The sequence below is a fragment of the Gobius niger genome, assembly GCF_951799975.1.
Source record: "Gobius niger genome assembly, chromosome: 13".
NCBI lineage: Eukaryota > Metazoa > Chordata > Actinopteri > Gobiiformes > Gobiidae > Gobius > Gobius niger.
Window position 1 is genome coordinate 24427927 of NC_136864.1, and position 23850 is coordinate 24451776.

Consider the following 23850-nt stretch of genomic DNA (forward strand, 5'->3'; position numbering starts at 1 on the left):
ACGATGCTTAATACGCGGTCGCTAAAGAAGTTAGACATTTTGTGGAATTCGTTTGCGCAAAAAGTGAGAGTAAATCGTTAAAAAGCTAAGCAGTTAGCATTAGCATTAGCATTTCTTTCTGATGATGTTTTGTGTACTGCTTTGTTTAGTGATGAACCAGTCACTTATTCTACAAGTCTATTTATGTTTTTTTCCTGCGTCAATTCCTTAGCTAGCTTTTCAGGATGCTACACTACTCGCCTTGCTAACCGCCGCTAAACCTTTATAGCTCTCAGAAAAGGGAAATATTTGCGTTCCTCGAAATGTCTGACGATGTCTTTACGACGAACCACCACTAGCCACTAATTGGACTGTGTCTCACGTGTACTGTACAGCGGTACTAGCCTTATTTTGATCTGAATACTTGACCTAGCTTGTTTATGAGTTGGAGGGGTTATTAGCTAACCACGACCTTGATACTTACATAATGTAGATGCCTAAACACTAGAAACCTGCCTATTTCCCCCCTCAACATGAAGTGTACATATATATAGCTTTTTCCGTGTTAATAAAATCCAACTGGACTCCTTTTTGACCAACAAGCCGCCATTTTAATATTGCTTTTGTTTGTTTTTAAGCATATTTTAAGGTACTTTGATTGTGGTCTTTCGACATTAACCGGCCATCTTTGGTACTTGTGTATAATGATGTACATTTGACATATTTATAATGCAGTATGTAAATATATTGTTTTCGTTTTTGTTTTGTTTTTTGTTTAGTTGAAACTGATTGTGATTCCTTTTGTGTTCAGAACGTGATACAAAAGCTAAGAGTAACTTGTTGTATGCTTGGATGCTTGGCTGACTGTTGACCTATTAATAAACACTCAAATAAAACAATGTAGCCTTCCCTGGACGCGGGAAACGGATATTTGTCTGGTCTAAGTGCCCTTCATTCTTCATCATGTGTCGCTTATTGAAATTCCATGTGTCATTTTCCAGGTTCCCACCGACCCTCTGCAGTCTTTTTTTTCACAGGTAGGTTAATGAGGCTAGCGGGTCTCAGCAGGACCCACGTTGAAGATATTGTGACAAAGGAAAAGAAAAGAAAAACATTTCAAGCCACACAGCATAACACTTTACCAAATAAATAGAGTACAATCCATTAAATGTGTTATATGACAGAATTGCTATTGATTCTTCTCAGACCTGACTGTAACTTTACTGGGAACTTTACTCCAGCTCCTCTCCATGGAGAAATTGACTAAAGGCCGCCACATGTGAGATTTAAATAGGTAAGATCCTCCAAATTGTAACAGATTTAACCACTGTGTTTTGTTTTGTTGTCGCTTCAGGATTCTCTTTCAATATGTCGTCACCAGGAGTCACCCAAATAAATCAAAATAAACTTCCGCATAAGATGGAAAGATTTTGCTGTCTGACCCTGTTTTAATTGCCTATAATTAATATAAAATCTGTTAATGACCACATGGTACGGATTCCTACTGTCCAGCTGCGGAACAACTGCTCCAAATTCACAAATGTGCCATGGGAATAATTGGACAGAAGGACAACGAACCATTAAAGACAATATCGCTGGATTAATTAGGCCACCTAATAACCTTTTGAAACCAACACTTTATGGAAATGTGTAGCCAAGTACATTTTTGTTGGTGAATAGTTCTGACTGACTTATTTTATTTATTTTGTCTTCTTTTTTCTCCTCCTGTGCATTGTTTCAACATGTGTATCATGAAATAAACCAAGCCAACAGACAGCATCTTTCTGACTTCATGGTTGACAAGTCGTTTTCATTTAAAGGTACAGTCTCTCCTCTTCCTCACCCGCACTTCTACTTCCTGCACCGCCTCCTGAAGCCCTAAGGTAAGTCCATTAACCCTCCCTCTGCTTCCTGCTCCCACAGACCCCCAGCAGTCTCTTAAGGGGGATTAGAGGGCGCGATCCGGGCTTAGTGTCGGCGCGGAGGGGAAAGTGAAAGCTGCGTGTGTGCACAGGAGTCCAGGCCGCACTAATCCACTGCTGATTTCCTGCTAATCCTGTCGGAGCATATCTTCATCCCTTCCTCTGTCTTTGTGTGCGCTCCCTCAGCTGGTGCCCCTCGGTGTGCCCTCTTCCTCCCGACATCAAGTCAGGTCAGGATTATAGGTCATGAATACCGTCAGGAAAATGGCCATTCAGGGCTTTTGACGAGAGGAGGTAATTGACATCAACTTGATTTATTTCTAAGCGGACGTTTAGGATTTTGTTGATCAGGGATGTTGAGAAGTGAAGGGATCGAACTGGTTGTAAAAGAAAAAAAAAAATAGAAAGAGACACTCAAAAGTATTTGCCTCTTCTTCTCAGGAAACATGGACTCAGATGATAGGCCTGTATGTTGAAGTTATTGTTTAGGCCCACTGTCGGTGATCCCACACATGCGCAGAACCCATAGGATCATATCAAGAAGAAAGAGACTCAAGCATCATAGCAGGTGTGTGAAAACTTCTCCACTGAACCAGGCAGTTTTATTCTGCGGATGGTCAGGCACCTACAACAGGGGCAAAATAAAACTATGGGTTTGTCATGTCTGTTTCATTATGACCAAGTTTTTTCACAAAAACACTGCAACTCACAGGACATGTTACATTAATGCAATTGAAATCTGATTCTCGGAATTGTGTATACACTAAAAAACAAAACTAGCTAGTCTTGCTAAATTTTTATGAATGTTTACTGATAGTTGGCACTGTCTGCCTGAACAGGCCAGGTGTACAAAACCCACTCTGGACTCGAGCTGAGCCTAAAGCCCGAAGAACAACTACTCAGCAACATCCCTTCTGCGGTCTGGTAGGAGCCAGTTGTGGCCGGTCCTCTCCCATCTTTCCTTTTTGACACGTTCACATGAACTGTTTTCATGCACATATGGACAATTCACTATACAAGAACTCTCTGGTTGTGAATAACTGGCAGTGAACCACAAACACTAAAAACTTGTTGATTTCAAACTGGGCTGGTACTACTATTGCTGTTGAATTGATTGTGAATGTTTTTATTTGTGCAAAACAAATGCTAAGTAAAAGTATTTCTTACAGTTGAAACAAGTTCAAAAACCTATTCTGCAGACTTGTAAATATTGTTTTTTGTACACTTTTTCCACTTGATAATAAGGCACAGCCACGTAAAATCATTATCGGAGTCCCATGTGTGTTACTGTACCTGCACCTCCCAGAGCCCATCCAAATGTTGTGGGGGAGCGGAAGAAACATTTTCTGGCCGTCCAATATTGCTGACTTTTTGTAGGGTTTTCTTTTCAATTTTAATGAATTCAAAGTTCTATTTTAAAATCAGTATCTTTAGCTTCCGTCACATAAACAAAAGTTCTGTCTTGGTCTTAACATATTTGTCTGGTCTTCAATAACTACAAAGGACTTAAAACGCAAAGGCATAAACAACCTGTAGCTTGAAGTTATGCCTTACAAAACAAGAGCTTGTTCGGACATCTGCCAACCAACATCTGTCACTCACTCACAGGATGATTCACAGGTAATTTGATGTACCCAAAGACACACAGCAGTATTAACTTGTCAAAGCTGGGCTCAAACCGCCAAACCTTACCAACACTCTCTATACTTTTCATTAAAGTAAAATAACCGGGCCTGAGTATCAAACCTTACCTGCACTCATTTACATAACACTTTCATTTTCACCCTGTTCGTTCTCCCATCTCATGTGCTAATTAATAAAAGTGTTGCTCGGTCCCACCCAGAGGCCACTCATGTTTTGGTGCTACAGTTTATGTTTTGCTTCTCCTTCACTTTCGCTGCCGCGTTTTTGTATATTTCATCAGGGCCAGGGCTAAGCGGTGAGGAGGGCTCTCGGACGCCCACCTCCTCTCAGACAAATTGCCTCTCTCGATTGCAGAGGTGGGTCTACCGCTGATGGATGGCACAACAAAGACCTGACACGGGCCCATTTGCAAACATTAAATCCATATTTCCATATTGAGCAGTTTGTTTAGCGTCGCAGCCTTGTAATCTAAATGTTTGGACAAGATGGAGGAAGGTCTCCGAGGGAATAATCATCGCCTTCTCCCTCAGGTCTGTCCGTCAGACATCCCGAACGTCGTTTTCAGGTTCGTCAAGTTTGTCAATGAATAGCTTACTTTAAAAAATATATTCCTTTGAATGAATTTGGAGAGAAACATGGCCAATGAGAGTTCAGAAGATGGTAAACAACATTTGGACACAACACGGATTGAAAAGCAAGCAACCAATCAGATTACAAAAGAAATGTACTGTTTATACAGGAACAGTTCTGATTGGTCAAATTTTTCAATGGGCGGGATTTACATGTATAAAGTGATATGTTGGATTCGAAAACGTGCTTCCACATAGGCTTTAAAATAAGGATATTCAAATTAAATATTGTTTTTACTGATAACAATTGTAATATTGATAAATTCCCCATTAAACACACTTTTTGCATGCTCACTCATAGGACTTAAAATGTTGACTAATGTCAAGCCTTTTGTTTCTTATAATTTGGATTATTATGGTTTACAATTTTCAATTTGGGATTTTTACAAGCTGAGCCATAAGAATGAAAATGATAACAAATAAAGGCTGTACATATCTCACTTTGCATGCACTGAGTCTATCACATATTAGCTTCACAGTTGAAGTTGAATAACAGACGTTAATGCACTTTTTAACGATATTCTAATTTTACGGGTTTCACCTGTATACAGTATGATATATCAGTATCTGAATATACAAAATATGCACAATATGGACAGCAGAATGTGAATGTGTATAAACACTTGCAAATATTACAATGCGAAGGGCAGATACCAGGTTATTTAGTGTTCATGAGTCAGAGGGGGGAAAGCTATTCATGTGGCAGGAGGCTCTGGTCTTACTGCACTTTTGTGCCAACAGTAAGCACATGTTTCTTGTTCACTGTGTTAAACTAATCAATAGAAGTTATGCTAATGATGTCAGAACATATCAACGGCATGGCAGTTAGCGTTCCAACACGGCAACCGCAGCCAATTGAGTGGCAACCCAGCCATGTTGTTAATTTGCCACTCAATTAGCAATGTTGAAGGTACTGTTTAGATTTAGATTCAATAATAGCAAACCCATGAATTCCTTGTATTTTGGCTGCTCCCTTTTCTGTCAGGGGTCTCCACAGACCATCAGTCACATGAGTACATCAATGAGACTGTAGTTTTTATCATCATGTATGCATCCATGTGTAAGGATTGCATCTTATTGTTAAAATGTCAAGATCAGGTGCGTTCCTGAACCCATAGATTCTGATCTCCAATTTGTTTTAAATAAAATGTGAAAAATGATCATCGGGCGACACGTCTTGGCCCTCCTTAACAGTAATTACTTCCAGTGACACTGCCCTGTGCCCCCCTCACCTCCACTTATCAAATTGTGCTCCATCAAATCCCTCCAGTCCATACATCTGCATCTGCACACCACCTTATGAATCCAGCAATGGAGTCCTCTCTAACATCACATGGGCTGACTTTCACTCATTTGTATATGTTTTATTGGACGACCTTTAAACGTTTTGGGAGGTCTTTGTATTTTCAAACTTTTTTTATGCAAATAAAATTGGACTCAATCGGGCATCTTGTTGTGTACCCGTTTTTTTCATACATGCACATCATTTAAAAGCTGAAGTAGCTGATTTATCTTCTTGTGGTGGACTAAATGTCTTGTGCACCTTGCGCCTTTATTATAAACGCAGTAAAATATGGCAAAATATGAACATAATTAGAGCGCATTTCTATTAATGGCCAATGCAGAAGTCAGCCTAAATGAGCGCAATCTATTTCCGTGGCAGACAAATCCAAGTAAGAACCAGGATGTGTGTATTGTGAGAGCTAGAAACTAGTTGCTAACAGTTGATGGAAGGAAAAAATGTGTAGCACAGCTTTAACTGATCAAATGTAAGGCAGTACCAAGAAGTCAAATTGGGTTTAAAAGTTTGTTTAATGAGTGGTATGAGATTTTGAAATGTTTTCAAAGGTTTGCTCATTTACCTTGACCTTTTTTTCTCCAACCCTCTCCCTAATAATCTCCACCTTCCCATTCCCCGCTATTGTCTTGTGTAAACGCTCTTTTTTTTTTTTTTTGCTCTTCTTTCCCCGGCCCCTACCTCTCTCCTCTCTCCCCCTCTCTCCTCTCCGTGTCTCCCCCGTTGGCTTTTTCGCCGTTAATTTGCCTGAGAATGCATTAGCTGTAATGAAGGCTGAGGGCCGAGGGAATCCTCCAGGGCCCCATTAATCACGGGCCCTCAGACAGCCAGCCTTGATTACAAGTGGCAAGAAATTCATTTACGCCGCGCCTCTGACAACTCTTATCTCCGCCGCTGGATCGGACTCATTAGGCAGCCAAATTAAAGCTATGATGGCCCTGATCAAACTCATCGCTTGTTTATCTTGTGCGATTTGATGCATCTGCCCATACATCACTGTACAGGGGCCCGGGGTCTCAGGGTGGACCCTCCCAGGACAGTCGGCTGTGAGGTTTGAGAGATTTTTTTTTTTTATTGGTATGCTATGGTAAATTTTGATGAACTTTTTGAGTATGAAGTCATGTGATAGCTCCCTAATCCAATACCTGTTGTTATAGGTTTAGTTTAGGGACTGTGAAACCTTTGGAGCTTTGAATAAAATAATAAATAATCTCTCATGTGAATAGAATAATTTACACGAGAGAGATATTATATCTACAATGTACCAGAATGCAGGCTGGCTCCCAGGTGTTTTTCTTCTAAAAGGCAATTTGATTTCAATACTAAATTTGTATCTTTAATTAATCACAAAAATGCAGTAGTTGCTTTTACTGTACCATTTGTGTTGATAAGTAAGCTTCTATTGTTTGCTTTTTCAAAATACTACTGTGGCTATTTACAATTTTAGTTTGAAACAGGCTTAAGTGGCCTCTTTACTGATACTAGGAACATGGGTGGAGCTAGAGGGGGGCCCTGGGGTGGCACTGCCCCCCTCTGAAAATAATCTAACGTCTACACCTCCACTGGACTCATTCTTAAGACTTTTTTTTTTTTTTCTTTTCTTGAAACTGCTTCACTTCCCGCTAGTGTCGGGCTTCTCATCCAAGTGTTGATACAGCAAAACAAGTAAAGCAATGGGACGTTATGAGATGCTCTGTCCCAGCTGAGGTGCTGGGACAGAGCATCGGTACCAGGGTTGCCAGGTCTGGGCAGCCAAACCGGCCCAAAAATATCTGAAAACCACAGAAAACCCGCGGACATACGGCGCGGCTGTAATTTTCAATATTGTTTACTAGTTAACAGAGCCCATGTGCTCCTGCGATGATGAGAAACCGCCCTTATTTCCCCCCCTTATTGAAAAAGCAGCTTACAGAGCCTTGGATTTGCCTTCGAAATAGTGATTTTGATCAAGTCAACATTGATTACAGCAAGGCAAAAAAACGCGGACAGTTTTTTTCACCCGCGGAATGGCTTTAAAAACCGCCCAATTCCGCGGTTTAACCGCAAACCTGGCAACCCTGATCGGTACCAAATAGGAAGTGGCCATATCAGTTCGGGTCCTAAAATTATTAATGACGCATTTGTCTTTTATAGCACTTTTTCCAAACGCTTTACAATCACTTTGCGCTTTCATATTATTGATTCATGCTCCGCCTTCAGTGACGCCGAGTGTGTCTACAACTGCCCCGGGGCAGACTGACAGGAGAAAGATTGTCGTTCTATGGCATCAGCCCAACCACCAACACCTCTCACTGTGGGTGAATGCTTTTCAGTGCATGCCAAGTCAAAGGAGATGTTTTACATTTTCCTTCTGCTTTAGCATTGTATCTTTATTACAATTTGTTGCTTAGAAACACTAAAAAAATATCTAGCGGAATATGTTAGTTTTTAAATATTTGGTTGCCATTTTCTCTCCCCCGAGAGATGGTTTAACTTATCATCTTTCAAAGTTTGATTTCAATTTTTGTTTGTAGCAGCTCTTACGACAAAATTGACATCAATTCATTTTTAATCACAATAATTGATATTAAATCTATCAGTATTTCCCATTTCTATCATTTTGACACTTTAGCTCCTCTTGTTCCCTGTGACATATACTGTAGACCGATTGACGCAAAGTCAATGATTGCAACATTGTTTCATTTTGGCTGCCCTAAAGTACACCAGAGGATCATGGGATTTGTAATTCCCTTTATTTATTTTACCATTCTTTGTCAAATCAGTGCATTTCACACATCACTGAATTGTTTTGACTTTCATGTTCGTTCTTGTCTTCGGTTCATTTGCCTTGGCATGGTAAAAAACACCCCTTAATATTTCTTGGAATATAGCATGGTGGGCTTTATACATAAGCTTCAAATCAATAGAAAACATCTTAAATGGATCCATTTATTTTACGTTATTGAATCTCGAGTGAACGCCACAGTGCCCTGGTCCTTTCTGGTCACCTTCATTGAGCCAGAAATAGCCGCTTTCTGCTGCACTCTCGTGTGGAATGGCTCTTAGATCATAATCATCCACTGTTCCACTGCCTTCAGCCCATGTGCCACAGTCCAGAACGCCGAATGAAGTCTACCGCTCATAACTATACCTTCCGACCGCTCAAATGGAGAGAAATTACTATCATTGTGTGGCATTGATATGACACAATTTCCTGACTGTATATCTGCAAGTCGTGGCTATTGAAATATCACGTGGAGCGAAAGCATGTGAAGAATGTTGCCTCAAACAGGTGCTCCTGTGGCTCCAGGTCTGGGGCTTGATTTTGGAAAACGCTGAACCCACACACTGCTTTAATCCGAGCTCAAATTGAACATTTTTATTCAAACGACCCCCGAAGGTGCTTTCCGCTGGAGCCGATTCAGAGGGACCACGAAGCCACAGTTATGCATGCTAAAAAATGAAAGTCAAGCCATGGCTTCCTTCCTTTATTTCCTTCAACTGGAGAAATGCATGGCTATTTTGTTCTGTCGGGAAATGAAATTCAGCCGGACCCTAGGATAACATGCCGAACGCGAAGCACTGTTATCGACCCCAAATGATTGAATAAGCATTAAGCTAACAGAGAAAGTGAATTAAGAAATTATGATCAAAACAACTCAGGAAAGGTTATTTTAAAAGACCAAGGTGTTTCTATCGTTTTTCAGTAAATATGAAAAGAAGTGCATGGACTGCAAAAAGTGAATAAGTACGATTTTCCTGAAATAAGTAATAAGCCGATGATTATTTACTCAAATCAGCAGCAAATTTATAATGAGAAGTAATCTGTCTGTGAAGCACGTTTTTTTTTACACTTGAATTGAAAAAAACGATTTTAACACACTCAAAAAATATATATTGTTGTACGTATTTTTTATTAATTTAAACGAAAGAAAAATTGCCCCACTGCCAGATTTCTTGAAATTAGTTGATTAAATCAGGTTCAAATTAATTCATTTCATAAATACATGAAAATAAAAACGTATTCCTTGATTACTTTTTGCAGTGTATTCCCAGTAAAAATGGTCCGGCGGCCCGCTTTTAGGCCCCGACCCACCAGTTGAGGACCACTGGTCAGTGAAGTGCGTGTCCAAATATGGTTATCAACCTCAGCCACTGATATAATCCCACTGGTGGAGGTTTTCGTTTCGCCAAACCTCCATCAAGAAAGGAATATATGGCGGCACAGATCAATCCGTTTATAAAACCCACCTTTGCTATTTGCCAATCAATCGATGGCGCTGTATTTGCTTTTCTAATTTAGGACGGGGATTATGCTCGGGGATGCGGAGTCTGTTACGAGTATGATTAGGTTTAAGTTGTTAACAGGAGGTTGCTATTTGCGGCTCGTGCGCATGGCTGCTGTCTGTTGCGCTGACGGAGAAGTTCATTACTGCGCGCTGTCTAATGAGAAGCCATCAGTCCACCTCACACAACGCGACGTGCCACAGACGAATCAATCAGCCACGTATTTTAAAAGGCATATTTCAAGTCACGCCTGTGTTTTAGGAGGAGAGGGGGGGAAAAACAAATGCGTAAAACAAGGCGTGACGCACGACATTACGCGCAGGATTTTTGGAGCGTTTAGAGACGGTGGAGGCGACAATGGTCATCCTGAAAAATGTAAAACTGATTGTTGAATGTTGAGATGAGCCAATATCAACTTTTTCTTGATTTTAGAGTAAGTGCATGTGCGCAACGGGCCCTGACTGAAACGTGACGCCCACCTTTTCAAAGTCACCCATGCGTAAAAATAATTGAATCTTAATTTTGTATTTTATATAAAGCGATTTATTAGATCATTATACTTTACACTTGGCCCATTGTTTGGTCATTATTTCCTTCATATCTTTTTTTTTTTTCTTCTTCTTCCAGACCGCCGTCAAACGTGGTCCCCACAAACAAAAACGAGAAACATGCAGGTGTGCTCAACAAATTGTACAAAACACAAAAGTCACAAACTGAACATGCACAAACGGAACCAAGAGAACATTTGGCCCTCACATATAAATACTTAGAAAATCTATACAGTCTCCTGACATAGTGCCCATTTGAATCCTTATTTCCCCCATACAGAATATGTACATATTCACACGACAATAAATAAAACGGAGCGCTGTTTGGCTCGCGGGGAGTCCGTCGCAGCTCGCCTTGTGCTTCATGCTACATGTGTCCTCAGTGCGCTCACGGCCTGCTGCCCTGCTCTATCTGCTGGTGCTGACTCCTCACTGCGAACCTGTTCACGTGCACCGGGATGGGCACCACTATTTTGGGGTTCCGGACCGGTTCCCCTGACCGGTTGTTCACGTTCCCGGCCTTGATGCGTTTCCACTTGGCCCTGCGGTTCTGAAACCAGATCTTGACCTGCACCTCGCTCAGTTTGAGCGCGTGCGCGATCTGTGAGCGTTCAGTGAGCGACAAGTACTTTTTACAGTGAAACTCCTTCTCCAGTTCCAGCAGCTGTTCACTCGTGAAGGCCGTTCGCCTGCGCCGGCTCTTCCCCGCGGAGCCGCCGCCCGGGAGCGTCTCCTGAGAGCCGCTCTTCAGCTTGCTCTTCTGGGACAGGGGGCCGCACGTGTTCCCGTCAGAGAAGCTCTCGTTCTCGCTGTCCCCAGAGCTGTCCTCCCTCTCGCTGCACGCCGTGTCCCCGGACTTTAGCTCCAGCTTCTCATCGTCCGAGCTGTACAGTTTGGTCTCACCTAAAAGGGACGAGAGCACGGGTCGTTATGATTGCAACTTGGCATTTGTAAAAATAAGTAAATAAATAAAATAAACACAAGGGGGAAAAGTAGATAAACTATTAAGTAGGCCATGTAGGCCTGCACTTCACTCTTAGGCCAAAACGGCACAGACAATGTATTTTCCCCCACGGTTTTCTAGTCTATTAAATATTACTAATTGGCAAGTCATGGAGGAAACACAGTTACACAACTCTTAATGCATTTGAGTCTAGGCTGTATGAAATAACTCTGCCATAGTGTTCAAATGTCATTTGTAATAATGTATCAGGCAGTTTTTTATTTTTTTATTTATCCATTTCATGGCCTCCATATGAGTTGTCTGTACATAAAAAGTATTGGGATATAATTGCTGCAACATCAACTTGTGACTTTTTACTAGTAAAGGATGACTTTTTGTTTACCTTGTTTGTCACATTCTTGCACCAATATGACAAAGCACCATGTGACTTAGCTCAACAGTTTTGCCAAATGTAAAGTTAAGGGTTTAAGGTAAAGAAAAAAAATCTCCCAGCTTTGCTTTTGCACTGACATAAATGTAAATAGTTATTAATAACATTAATGAACGTCTTATTTCTTTAAAAACCTTTAAAAAATAATTGTTCTGCTCATGGAAGAGGATGAAATGCTCTCCAAAGAAAACTTTGCAAATGAAATGGATTCACTATTCTACATCAATGCAAACTTTCCCTCTCCCGTGGTGTGTGTACGAGTCTCACCTGAAATGGTCTGAAACGTGTCGGAGAAGTTGAGCAGATCTGCGCCCTTTTCCCGGCCGTGTCCCTCGTCTCCATGCGGGCTGTCCCCCTGCCTCCTCGCCCCGGGCTCGGCTGCGCTCAGCCGTGGCCCAGGCAGCTCCTGTGGCGGGTAAAAACTGTCCGGTGGGTCCGAAAAACTGGGCATGGTGGTGGTTAGCGCCACCATGGAGGGCACTCCGGCTTGGCCCAGACTGGCGCAGAACGTGTTGGTCAAACGTCCAGCGAAAGAGGCGAGCGGCGCGAGGGGAGGGATACCCGAGGACAACGGCGAATGGGACAGCGCTTGCGGGATAACGAGAGGTCTGTACGGCATGAACATGGGGTAGCCCGTGTAGAGCAGGTGTCCCGGCCTTGGCTGAGGCGTTCCAATCAGGGAATCAATAGAAAACGCAGTCCCTTGTCCTCCTGGTCTCTGCATGGCGACTGTAACTTGGTTCAAACTCGGTGAAAAGCAGCCGTTTTGGGGGGAGGGAAAAAAAAAAAGTTTTAGTGCGCAAAACGGGGAAGAAAGTATGTCCTTCGTGGTGCTGTCATCCCGAGCGAGTGGACTGCTTGCTTCTGCGGCTGTCAGTGAGCAGGGGGAGAGCTCTGTTGTGTGTGGCTACTCTTTCGCTCTTATTTGTCCCACACTAAGACATAAACAGTCGCTCCCTGCTCTATAGCCGCCCGCGCACGTACCTCGCCACCACCACTCCTCCTCCTCCTCTTCGGTGTGCGCCCTCGGAGAGAGAGAGAGAGAGAGAGGGTGGGTGAGGGAGAGGAGAGGAGAGGGAGAGAGGGTCGAGTGAGCGTCATTGGTTATCATGTGAGGTACAAGGCAAATGAAAAGGGGGTGTTTCCCTGGGGGCTCATCCATCTTCTTCAAATTACGCTTCATTTCCTTATTCAGCCGCTGACTTTTTGGCCGTCGTGAGAGGCGGTAGTTTCCCAGTGGGGACCAAATAGCCTCCCCCCCCCCCCCAAAACACCAACCCTTCCCAAAGTCCCCACCCCAAACTCTCTCTTTCTCCCCCCCCCCCCCTTTTTTCGACCACTTTCAAACAGGGGGTGACAGCGAGCGCGACAAGAAACTGCCTCAGCCCTTCCCCTGCCATAATAGTTGACCACACCAAGCCAATCAGCTATTATTAATTTTGATTGATGACGAGTAATTAGGCCTACTTGGGATCCGAGGAGGGGGGGGGGGGGGGGGGAATAAAAACAACGGTGGCTCTCTCCTTTTTTTGTGCCCTGTTCTGAAAGTAGCAAAGGAGTAGAAGCAGATGTTTCGACGCGCTCTTGGCCCGTTCTCAATGCGTAAAAGGCCCAGGAAGTGTCACGGCGCAAATATCCACCCAGAGAGAGAGAGAGTGAGAGAGAGAGACAGAGAGAGAGAGAGAGACAGAGAGAGAGAGAGAGATACCAAAAGGAGGTCAACTGCCTTATGGATGGGCAAAGTCAAGGCAGTTTAGAAACGAGGCCTGTTTTAAGTCAAACGATTTCCAGCTCAGCCAAACGCTTTTACGCACAGATTCCTCTTCAACATTCGCCAACAATATCCCCCCCTTCCTTATTCTCTTTCTTCCTAGGTTTGAATGGCGTATTATTTCACCTTTCACATGGCAATGGGGCCTGATGATGATTAGCCCTATTGAGTCCGGGGCGCGCGCGCGTGCACACTCTCCAGCCGCTCGTCTTGATTGCACGAGGAGGACATAAACATATCTCCACCAGACTCTGATTAGCGCGTGAAGGGCCAGGCCACGCTAATTCTGATAATTGCAAAGCGACTCCGGGCGGCAAGTGATGGCAGGAGCAGAAGAAGAAGAAGAAGAAGAAGAGGCACCTCTTTGCGACACGAGTGAGACCATTGGCCCAGATCATCCCATACTCACACGCTCTCTCTCCCCGAGGACTCGTGACACCGGGGCCTCGCTTTGTTAATTATTGTCTACTCCTTTCCATTCACTTTTTTTTTTTGGGTGCTCAATTAATGTGGCATTGTATATGGACTCGATCGGAATGGACACGTTTTTACGCACTTTTTACGCACGCGGTGTTTACATATAGGTCATGCGAAATGTATTGGTGTTTCCAAAATAATTCAAAACTTTATGTATTTTTTTAAGTCTTGTAAGAGGTTGATTTTAAAAAAAAGTAAATAAAAAGACCTACTAAAAAATTGCCTTTGGTGAAAACTAAGCTTTTACGCACAAGGCTCAAAAATCAAAACATGTTCATTACTTCCTTATGTGGATTAAAGAAAATACGACAGTAAACAGGTATCTTAAAAAAAAAAAAGAGGAGAAATGATATCTTAGTTGATAAATAACACTGAGACCGAAGTGAAAGTTTTTTTTTTTAATTAACAGACAATAACAAACCATCCAAATACAAAAAAAAAAAAAAATCCATCACGATCGAAAATCTCTGCAAAGTAAAAACAAGATTCAGTTACTTCAAATAATGTTTCTCACACGTTTCATTTGCCTATTGCTTTTAACTATGTCGAAGTGGCCAGCACACCCATTGTAACCCTGTGAAAATAAACATCATACAGCGCACCACCACCACCTCTACATCCACCAAACCAAGGCTAAAACTGTACAAAAAAAGCAGGTCTACATAACGTCAATAAAACGTGAGTGTTCCGTGTAGTGTCCGCTCCGGCATCTCTAGTCTGCAGCTCCCTCTTGTGGCGGAAACGTAAAAGAAACGCACTGTGCAAAGAGAAATGTGTACAGGAGCAAATGAAATCAATTTGCAATGTTAAACCCAAAGTGTGTAAAGTCCATCGCAGAGTTTTAGTGGACGTAGCCTCTGTAGTCCAGCAGCAGGTAGTTCTTCAGGAAAGTGGGCAGGTCGAGCTTGGGGATCGCTTTGAGCACGCGGCCGTCCAGGAAGATTCGGATTCTACACCGACACAGGTGTTGGAGTGACCTGGGGGTCTGCGCCAGGGCGAAAACCGAGTCGTAGAAATACTGGTGTGCCTAAAAAAAAAAAAAGGAGTAAAAAGCCTTCATTGCACAGTTATATCGTTATATTGCTCTAGTCTGGTTTATGCATGAATCTATTTCAAGTGACTTTTTGAAGCTAGTAAACTAATATGCATATTAACCTCTTAACACCCACCTGAACCGATCACATTTTCCCCAGTTTCCCTAATCTTAAAGGGACTATAGGGAGATTAAAAATTTTAAGTATGTATTTTTCTCCCCCTACATGTTCCAGCCATGTCTTAATGTGTCGAATGAGCTCAGACCTGTTCACCACAACGGCCTCTAAAATCCTGCACTGTCACGCAAAAAGGTCACTTCAGGTCTGAATTGCCGTATACATATGGCAGTAGTGAGTATAAAATGGCCAACTTGCATCCAGCCCCTTTAAAGCTTGAAGTATCAAAACAACGGCGAAAACGAGGATAAAAATACAACAAAAAAGTGACCAAAAGAGCGACAAAAACACAATAAACAAGCGACAAAAACACGATTAAAAGTGATGAAGACAGCAACAAAATATAACAAAAACATGACCAAAAAAAAGCCAAAAACACTTAAAAAAAAACTGTGTAGGTCTTAGCTTTCAAATCAGCCGTTACTCTGACCTATAGGCTCTAAGCTTTAAGATCTGGGTAAAGCTGAACTGGAGAAAATGTGGCTGGTTAAAGCCGGGGTTAGGCGGTTAAAGTCTGGCCACTCCATTTTTAACTCATAATGTCTAGACTTCTACAGACATGAAACATCAAAACATTTAGGAGCCAGTTCAAAAACATCATAATATGCCAACTGGACAGGGTTTTGGAATGGTGTGCAGGTGTTAGTCCTGAGCCGCTGCGACTGAGCCGCGCGACCGCTGTGGGCCAACCTGACCAGCATGTTTTTGGAGGTAGAGGAAACCGTAGCACCCCGAGGAAACCTGGCTGGCTGCCTTCAGTGCTCCTCTGATCCTCTGAAACGGTGCAGCACCTCCTGGGTTTGTCCCCGTTTCAGAGCGTGGTGTCCTGCACTAGTCAGCTCTACCTCCTCCTCCCTCTTCCTCCTACGCAGCTCCCTCCACCCCACAACAGTCCTTCACCATCTTCTGGGAATAGCAGTTAATCTGTTTTATTCTCCTGTGAACGTCCAATAGCCAGAACAATAGAAAGTATGTGTGGCTTAGCTGTGAGGCTTGCCCGGTTACCTCCTTGTTTGTCCCTTTTTTGTTTCCTGTTGTCCCTCTTGTGACACCTCCACTGTGGCTCAATATATCGAACTTCAAATTCAGTTATCGTGTCAGGCCTACTGCTTGGCAGAAATGTGTGACAACTTCGAGCTATGAAATGTGTCATTGTCGGTTGAGAGGGTTCTGTTTGCTCCATGATGTCGCCCATTGAACTTTGCAACAATTATTGGAGAATCTTTATAAATAATACCTTATAGCTTTCTGGAGGCACGGCTTCCACCCATTTGTCGTTGACTTTGAGGCGGCTGTAGGCGTTAAGCAGGACCTCGATGGTGCGCGGGGATTCACAACAATGCTTCATAACCTAAAGGGAACACACACACAGCAAAGCGACGCGACGCAATCATCATTTAGGTTGGAGAGAGAGAGCTGCACACGACTGAAGAAACAAAGTAATTAAACACTTGGAAATGAACAGATTGGTCTTCCCTCCAGGGGTTTAACTGGAAATTATGCAATTAGTGCTAATTAATCTCCTATTAACACTTGCCTTATTAGGAAGCAGGCATTTTTGTGTCGCGCACGTGGGTTCGCTCGGAGTTGTAGTCGCGTTCCCGCAGCGGGTGCAGCACTTCACGTTGTGTCATGAAATGGGAGTGATTTGAAGGCGTGAAGGCTGAGACGGAGTGAGGAGCCGTTTGAAGACGCTCACTCAAGGTGTGACGCCGGATAATTATGGCAAATGAGGCACCTTCGATCATGTGCGCTACAAGCTGTAAAAGCAGAGTTTACCGATCCATCTGTAAACAGTTTGACATTTGTGTGTGCGTTTTAGATTTGCATCGGGATTGGCCTTGATGTCTTTTTTTTTTTTCCGTACAGTAATTAGCTCAATATTATGTATGGAAAACAGGTGAAACATATTCTCATAAACATATGTAGCAAGTTGCAGCTTTCATTCAGACATGGACTACGCTAAAAATCACAACTGTTTGTTAATCTTTTTCTATTTGAATGAGATGTCATGTCATCATAAGTTAAGATTTATTACACCAGCCATTCCCAAAGTCCGGGACATTGCGGCCCCCTTATCGATCCAAAATTCTAAATAATTTACTTTATTCAAAAGAAATTGTTTCACAACAACATATAGCAATGACTGTTGGCTTAAAACTGGTTTAAAGTAGTACATCTTTATCAAATACATTTATTTTTCCTTTCAAAATCTATTTTTTTTTCATGTACTTCTTTTTTTGGCAAGCTTTGGGGGGGCCCCTTAGGGTCTCTGAGGCCCACCAGGGGGCCCCACTTTTGGGAACCTCTTTTCTTCAAAGTAATTACTTTGGTTTGCACAGGGGTGAGGCTCTGAGCTGGGGGGCAAAGGTCATTTCAAGACATTAAAAAATCTTTCTGACACTGTAAAATGTGACTCGGAAACAACCTAAATAAATGTAATTAAATCAAATTTTCAATGTTTTGCCGCTTGAGCAACAATAACAAGCGGCGATTACATTTAACAGTTATGGTCACTTTGGGGGTCGCGACCTCTAAAGTTTGTGAACCCCTCGTGTAGCAAAACAACAACGCAAATAAAGTTCTGTCTCTTATTCTGACACTTACATTTAAACAGTATCTCGTCATATTATGCTTTACTTTTCTCCAGGCTTTTGTTTTTTCAACTCGTTTATTAAGCTCAACAGGCAGGGCCGCGGCGAGCCATTCCAGCACTCTGAGCTGAAATGTTTTGTGCCCCCCCCCCCGCACTACAAATAAATAATTGACTTTAGATCTAGTGGTTTAATTGCTGGTGCCCCTGAATCAGAGTTTCCCGGACAGAGTGGGGCATCTGAGCTTTGCTAATGATTGTTTTATGTCTTGTCTGCTGAGCGATGCCCGTGTGCGTGGAGTTCTCCTGGATCGCCGGCTGCGTTGGCACAAATGTCTTTTACTCCTCTTTCTAATCGTTCTCAGTGAATACAAGGCTGTTTATTGTCAACTGCAGCAATAAAACAGCGGCGAAAATACTGTGCAATACCCTTCAATCACAATGGTCTCAGTGGGGTGCCCTTCAGAGCACTTGAGGCCCAACGAACAAACAGTAAGCGGCGGCACTGATTTCACAATAAAGTATCTGTAATCTTCATTGTTATTGACAGTATCTGTTTTTTCAAATGCTTCAATGCCCACTAATACCAACACCAACAGGGAGTGAGCGTAGCATTGAAGTTTTCATGAATTAAAGGTGCCCAAAGTCTGGTATTTTCCCACTTCCCCACAGAGCCTTACAGTGACGTACCATTGGCAGATTTCCAGGCCAGACCCGGATGGAGCCGTAGTTGAGCAGGGCGCGGACCACCCTCTCGGGCTGATGGGACAACTTGAAGCACACCACTTTGAGGATGTTGTGCATGGGGGCATCCCCTCCGTAGTCCATGTCATTCACAGAGGCGCCGTTGGCCAGCAGCAGCTCCACTACGTCGGGGTTGGCGTTCCTACAGGCCCGGTGCAGAGGCGTGCGCTTGTCCTGGTCCAGGGTGCACACGTTGGCCCCCGCCCCGATCAGTGTTTGACACACGCGGAAGTATCTGTCCAGCAGGGAGCGCTCCTGAGGCTGAGCGCAGGCGGCGTTGAGCGCGGTGAGCCCCTCGCTGTTGGGCCGGTCCACTTGGGCCCCGTAGCGCAGATACATTTCCACGTGCTCCACCAGCCCGTTCCGCGCCGCCGCGTGCAGAGGGGTGTCGTCCTCCTCTAAAGAGCGCCCGTTGATTGCCGCGCCGTACTGGAGGAGGTACTTGGCACATCTGCGCGCACAATTAGTCGAGAAATGTGTGGCACAATTAGAGAATGTTATGGAAAGAAGTTATTGAAATGATGTGTGTGGAAATGAGCCTCAAATCAATTGGAGTAGCTCTGCACTTTGCGCTTCAAAGGCCATGCTCCCCATATTTACCTAACTTAACATCAGATTTGGACTTAAAACAGATTGTAGCAAAAATAGGTATTCATACCATCACAGTTGTGCTTTTGTGTCAACATCCGACTGAAAGGTCAGGTACTGGCCTCACCTTTAGTGTTGATCTCAGAATCAACAAATCATTAAAGGTGCATTATGAAAGTTTTTATGTGAAAAAAGGGTCCAGGGTCAATTGTTTCATAGATTTTCTGATGAGAAGGTCCGTCACCAGAGAAAACCTACCAGAAACTCTAAAAAACAATTGATCCACCTGGATGGAAAGCAAAGGCGCCAAGCTCTGCACTCATACAGCCGCTGGGTCACAACCATCCATCCATCCATCCAACCATCCACTTTGTTCCACTTGTCCGTTGCCGGGTCGTAATCACATTGCACCAGCCCCTCATGGCTCCTCCTGCAGGTGGTGGGTCCACAGAAGGACGGCCTCATGGTTCTAAACGGGCCTGTTGGTCTCTCATAAGGGGCTTCTGAACCGCTCTTTGTCTGACCCGTCACCTGGACCTGTTTGCCATGGGAGACCCTACCAGGGGCACAAAGCCCTCGACAATAGAGCCCCTAGGATCATTCGGGCGCTCAAACCCCTGCACCACATTAAGGTGGCGGTTCCAGGAGGGGCACTAAAGTTCAAATACGCAAAAAGTGTTTTTCACCTAAAAAGTTCCATAATCCAGATCTCTTCCTATATTAGTATAATTCTATTACGGGGGGCCATGTGAGCCTTCTGTCCCCAAGCTCCAGCTAGTTTTTGAGCAGTAAAGTTTAAAAACATGGCATGCTTAGCAAACATTCGGTCAAAGCTTGGACACCTTGCTCTTTGAATACTCACTCCAGGGACTCGGGCAGACTGCAGAAGTGCAGAGGCATGAGCCCGTCCTCTGACACCGCGTTGGCGTTAGCTCCGTGTAGCAGCAGTAGTCTGGTGCACTCGGGCTGGCAGTTCTCACAGGCCTCATGCAGGGCCGTGATGCCTCCGGGGGCCAGGTCCACATCGGCGCCTCTCTGCAGCACCAGACGAAGGCAGTCAGCGAAGCCCCGTGATGCTGTGATGTGGAGGGGAGTGGTCAGTTCCTGCTCGTACGTCAGTGACCATAATCCTGCAACACAACAGTTAACAAGTGAATAAAAGACATCCTCTAACCACTCAGCCCCTGTGCCGCCATTTTAAAGCTACACCACTTAACATTTCACACAGCAATTTAAAGAAAAGTGAAAATGCCCCAAAAGCTTCTCGTTCATGGAAGTCCTCCTCCTGTGACATAACTTAAGGGGAGACACTACAGGCAAAACTCAATTTTTTCAGTTTTCAGGTTTTGGGCCAAATTGGTCTCTGAACATACAAGCTTTCACCCGGAAACAGAAAATAAGCCTAATCTTCACAATAACATGTTTAAATATTGCGCTGATTCAATGTTCCCCCATAGACTTATATGGGAGAATGCAATTTCAAGGGCCTTTTTCTCAAAACACATTTTTCTGTCATTGTGGCGACACTATGTCCACGTCAGTCGGACCTAAAGACTTCAAATTTTCCAGCCTTGGACTGAACAATATTTGGAAGATTTTTTCAGAGGGATTTTTTATTATTTAATCCCTAAGCCCCATTTATTGAGTTTTGAATGTCAAAAAATAAGGCGAAATTTTTTTTTTTTACAAAACTTTCCACTAAAAAACAGCTTATTTTAAAACTAAACAAGAAATCCAAAATCCCCTCTGAAAAAGTCTTGGTAGCTCATTTATCAATAAAATGAAACCATAAATTTGAATGTAGCTCTATCCATTATTCAGATTTCGTCGCCGAAACGATGGGAAATTTGGGGCATTTTTAGGCATAAAACACCTTGTTCTTATATGAAAAGATAAAATGACAGAAAACTTGCAATGTATTTTTTTCTCACATTTATGCCAGTGATCCACAGCAAAAGTTTCAAATTGATGTCTGTAAATATACATTTTTTCCCTATTCACCTGCAGTGTCTCGCCTTAATAACTCAAAATGTTCCGCCATGTGTCTTTAAAGAGCCTTATAAATAACTGCCTTAGACCAAATCAGCAATCAATACTCAAACCAGAACTTTCAAGCAAATCCTGCACCCCACGCACACCATGAGAGTGAAACGCACTGAGGTTCCTGTAGTTGAACCTGAAGCTCTTCCACTCGTCGATGTCGCTGGTGTCGTAGATGGCGTCCGCTAGATATTGGTTCTCCTCGTCCACTAGGATGGAGAGGAGGGTGAGCTCGTCCCCCACCAGCAGGCTGTTCCAGAATTGCAGCACGCAGCCCGACGCCTTGGCCGTGGCGATCACGTCCACGCGGTACTCTTTCTGTTTGCGCCATTTGATTTTGGGGGGCGCATAAGCCATCTTTAAAGCAGTTTGAGCAGACGTCTTATGTAGGCCGTTGGTGCTGTTTGTGAGAGCGGGGCTATTTCAGTGCTGTTATGTGATAGTTTGGCTGACACTACTGACCCAGCGCGCCAGTGGTCCGCACCTTCCATAACATGTGCTTTTGTAATATGGTTCATGACATAGATTCATCACATCACTTCCGTCAACATTTTGGATCTATTTCACCATATCGCAAAAAGGCCGAACTGACGCAATTTTGTTATATTTAGTCTGCAGTAACCATGAACACATAATATGTAAACAAAAGTTTCAATTTGCTCCTTTACTGACCCCTTGTGGCTGGATTTACCGTTGAAATCATAATTCATGTCAACAAGTCACTTTCAAATAAACAATAATCCCACATTGTACTTGTCAGACCTGGAGATTGGCATTCTAAAGGTCATTTGCTAAATAGACATTATCCTTGGACAATTTCGACAAACCATGGCTCAAAACTGAACAAAATCAGATCCAACCGATCTCAATCATAGACCTTCCACTTCTTCCGCAATCTATATAAAAACAATTGATCTTTTCAATTTAATACCATTTCCACAACTCTGACAGCTTGGTGGAAAACTATTAAAATCACCTCATCCACGCTATCAATCTATCAATTTTGACATTTTTAAACTCCGTAGAGTCCCTTTAATGTCTTATGTCTATGTCCTGTGTCTAACATTATCTGTCTTATATTGTTTGATTTATTTTATTCATGCCAAATACAAAAGTGAACAGTCAAATAAAGACAATATTAATTATTATTATTATTATAAGTATTACTATTATTATTATATTCTATTTATTGTCATTTTCATTATTTTTGCTGCATATTGTGTTGATGAGTTACAACATCAACTGCACTGACAAAGGCTTTGTTATCATGAATATGAATATACAAATGGATACTGTAGACCCCCAATAGAAGGTATGAGGAGAAGGGTTGACTTAAACTGAAATGTACAATGTTTACTTTTAACTATTGCGGTCCTTTGCTTTTATAAATAATGCATTTTATAAGATAAGAGATAAGATCGGACTTGACTGATCTCACAATGGTGAAATTCACTTGTTACAACAGCTCTCAAGAACCACGGGTTTTGCTCAAATAAATAGTAGGCCTATTTTATGGAATGCATGAACATTATCTTAAAGCTTCAATAAAGGTTGTTAAGTCCTCTTCTGTACTCTGTAGTTGAAATGTAGAACGTTTCACCTCTCATCCAAAATGCTTTGTCAGCTGCACTAAAGTTTAAGCTCAGCACACAGACTAGATATAGACCACTGGGAGGAGTCCCTCCCCTCTATTAACAGCTACTCTCACCTCGAACTACAACGTTGTTTACCCACAGGTGAGAGTAGCTGCCAACAGGGTGATGCATAATGTTACACAATTAATATTTCATGGTTGATAATGTGAATGATATTGTAAAGGTACTAAAAATATTAATGAGGAACTGGTTTTGCAAACAAAGTACAGTTAAAGTACCGTTAAAGTACTACACTGAAAAAACACACTCTGTAGCCACAGTTGCAAAATGGCTGCCCATCTACAGCAACAGCCTCCCAGCAACCACCAACTCCACAGCACTCCACATTCACACTCACACGTGTCGCACATTAAGTGCTTTGCTCGAAGGCACAATGGCGAACCCTCAGCCCGCCTGCGTCCGCTCACCTTCTCCGTCCGTTGTCCAGCGCAGGTCCCCCCCCTGCGGCTCTATCACCATGTTGACCCGCGCTCCCCGGGGGAAGAGCTGCTGCAGGACCTCCACGTCCCCGGTGTAGAGTGCGTTTTGCACCACGACGTCCCGGCACACGGCGGGAGGCGCCGCGGCACTGACGCTGGGCCTCTCAGCCGCCCTGTCCCGCGCCTCCTTCTTGAGCATGTAGCCTCTGTAGGACCCCGCCTGCCTGCTGTGCCTTTGCCTTTCCAACATCTCTGCGTCCACGGCCAGGGAGCGCAGGGCCGTGGGGCTGAACACGAAACTGCCCCGGGACATGCTCACAAGCTCGCCCCTCGCTGCGCTCCAAGGATTTCAGTATAGTCTTTATCTGACCTTTCTCTCCGATGTAGGCTAATGTCCAGCATGTGCCCGCGAGCTGTCCCTGTGTTGTGATATTTGGTATGGGCCCTCCCCGCAGCGTGACCAGTAATGCTATTTTTATGCCACATGCAGACACTTGAGCCGCTGCTGTTTTGCCCCTGGGCCAAACAGTGTCCAACAGGTTCAAGTGAGCCATGATTCAGATGGGACTTTTGACTGGGCTTCAAGTCATTTGGGGGTTGTTACTTACGATAATGTTTCGTGACAAACAGCAGGCGCTCACGTGTCAACACCCCGACTTATACTGCAAACCAA

At 43.5% G+C, this 23850-nt stretch overlaps 2 protein-coding genes across 2 annotated transcripts; both read right to left on the reverse strand.

Annotated features, from left to right (window-relative positions):
* Positions 1-9678: 9678 nt before the first annotated feature.
* On the reverse strand, positions 9679-12696 carry gbx1 (gastrulation brain homeobox 1). Its single transcript, XM_079570071.1, has 2 exons — positions 11947-12696; positions 9679-11188 (listed from the first exon to the last, which is right to left on the reverse strand). Exons 1-2 carry the CDS (start codon positions 12401-12403, stop codon positions 10674-10676), a joined length of 972 nt encoding a protein of 323 aa, XP_079426197.1. The 5' UTR covers positions 12404-12696; the 3' UTR covers positions 9679-10673.
* Positions 12697-14754: 2058 nt separating this feature from the next.
* asb10 (ankyrin repeat and SOCS box containing 10) lies at positions 14755-23490 on the reverse strand (the record flags this gene model as incomplete). Its single annotated transcript, XM_079570214.1, has 5 exons — positions 14755-14954; positions 16376-16489; positions 18422-18926; positions 19926-20193; positions 23166-23490. The coding sequence occupies 5 exons, from the start codon at positions 23488-23490 to the stop codon at positions 14769-14771; spliced, it is 1398 nt and encodes a 465-aa protein (XP_079426340.1). The 3' UTR covers positions 14755-14768.
* Positions 23491-23850: the final 360 nt, after the last annotated feature.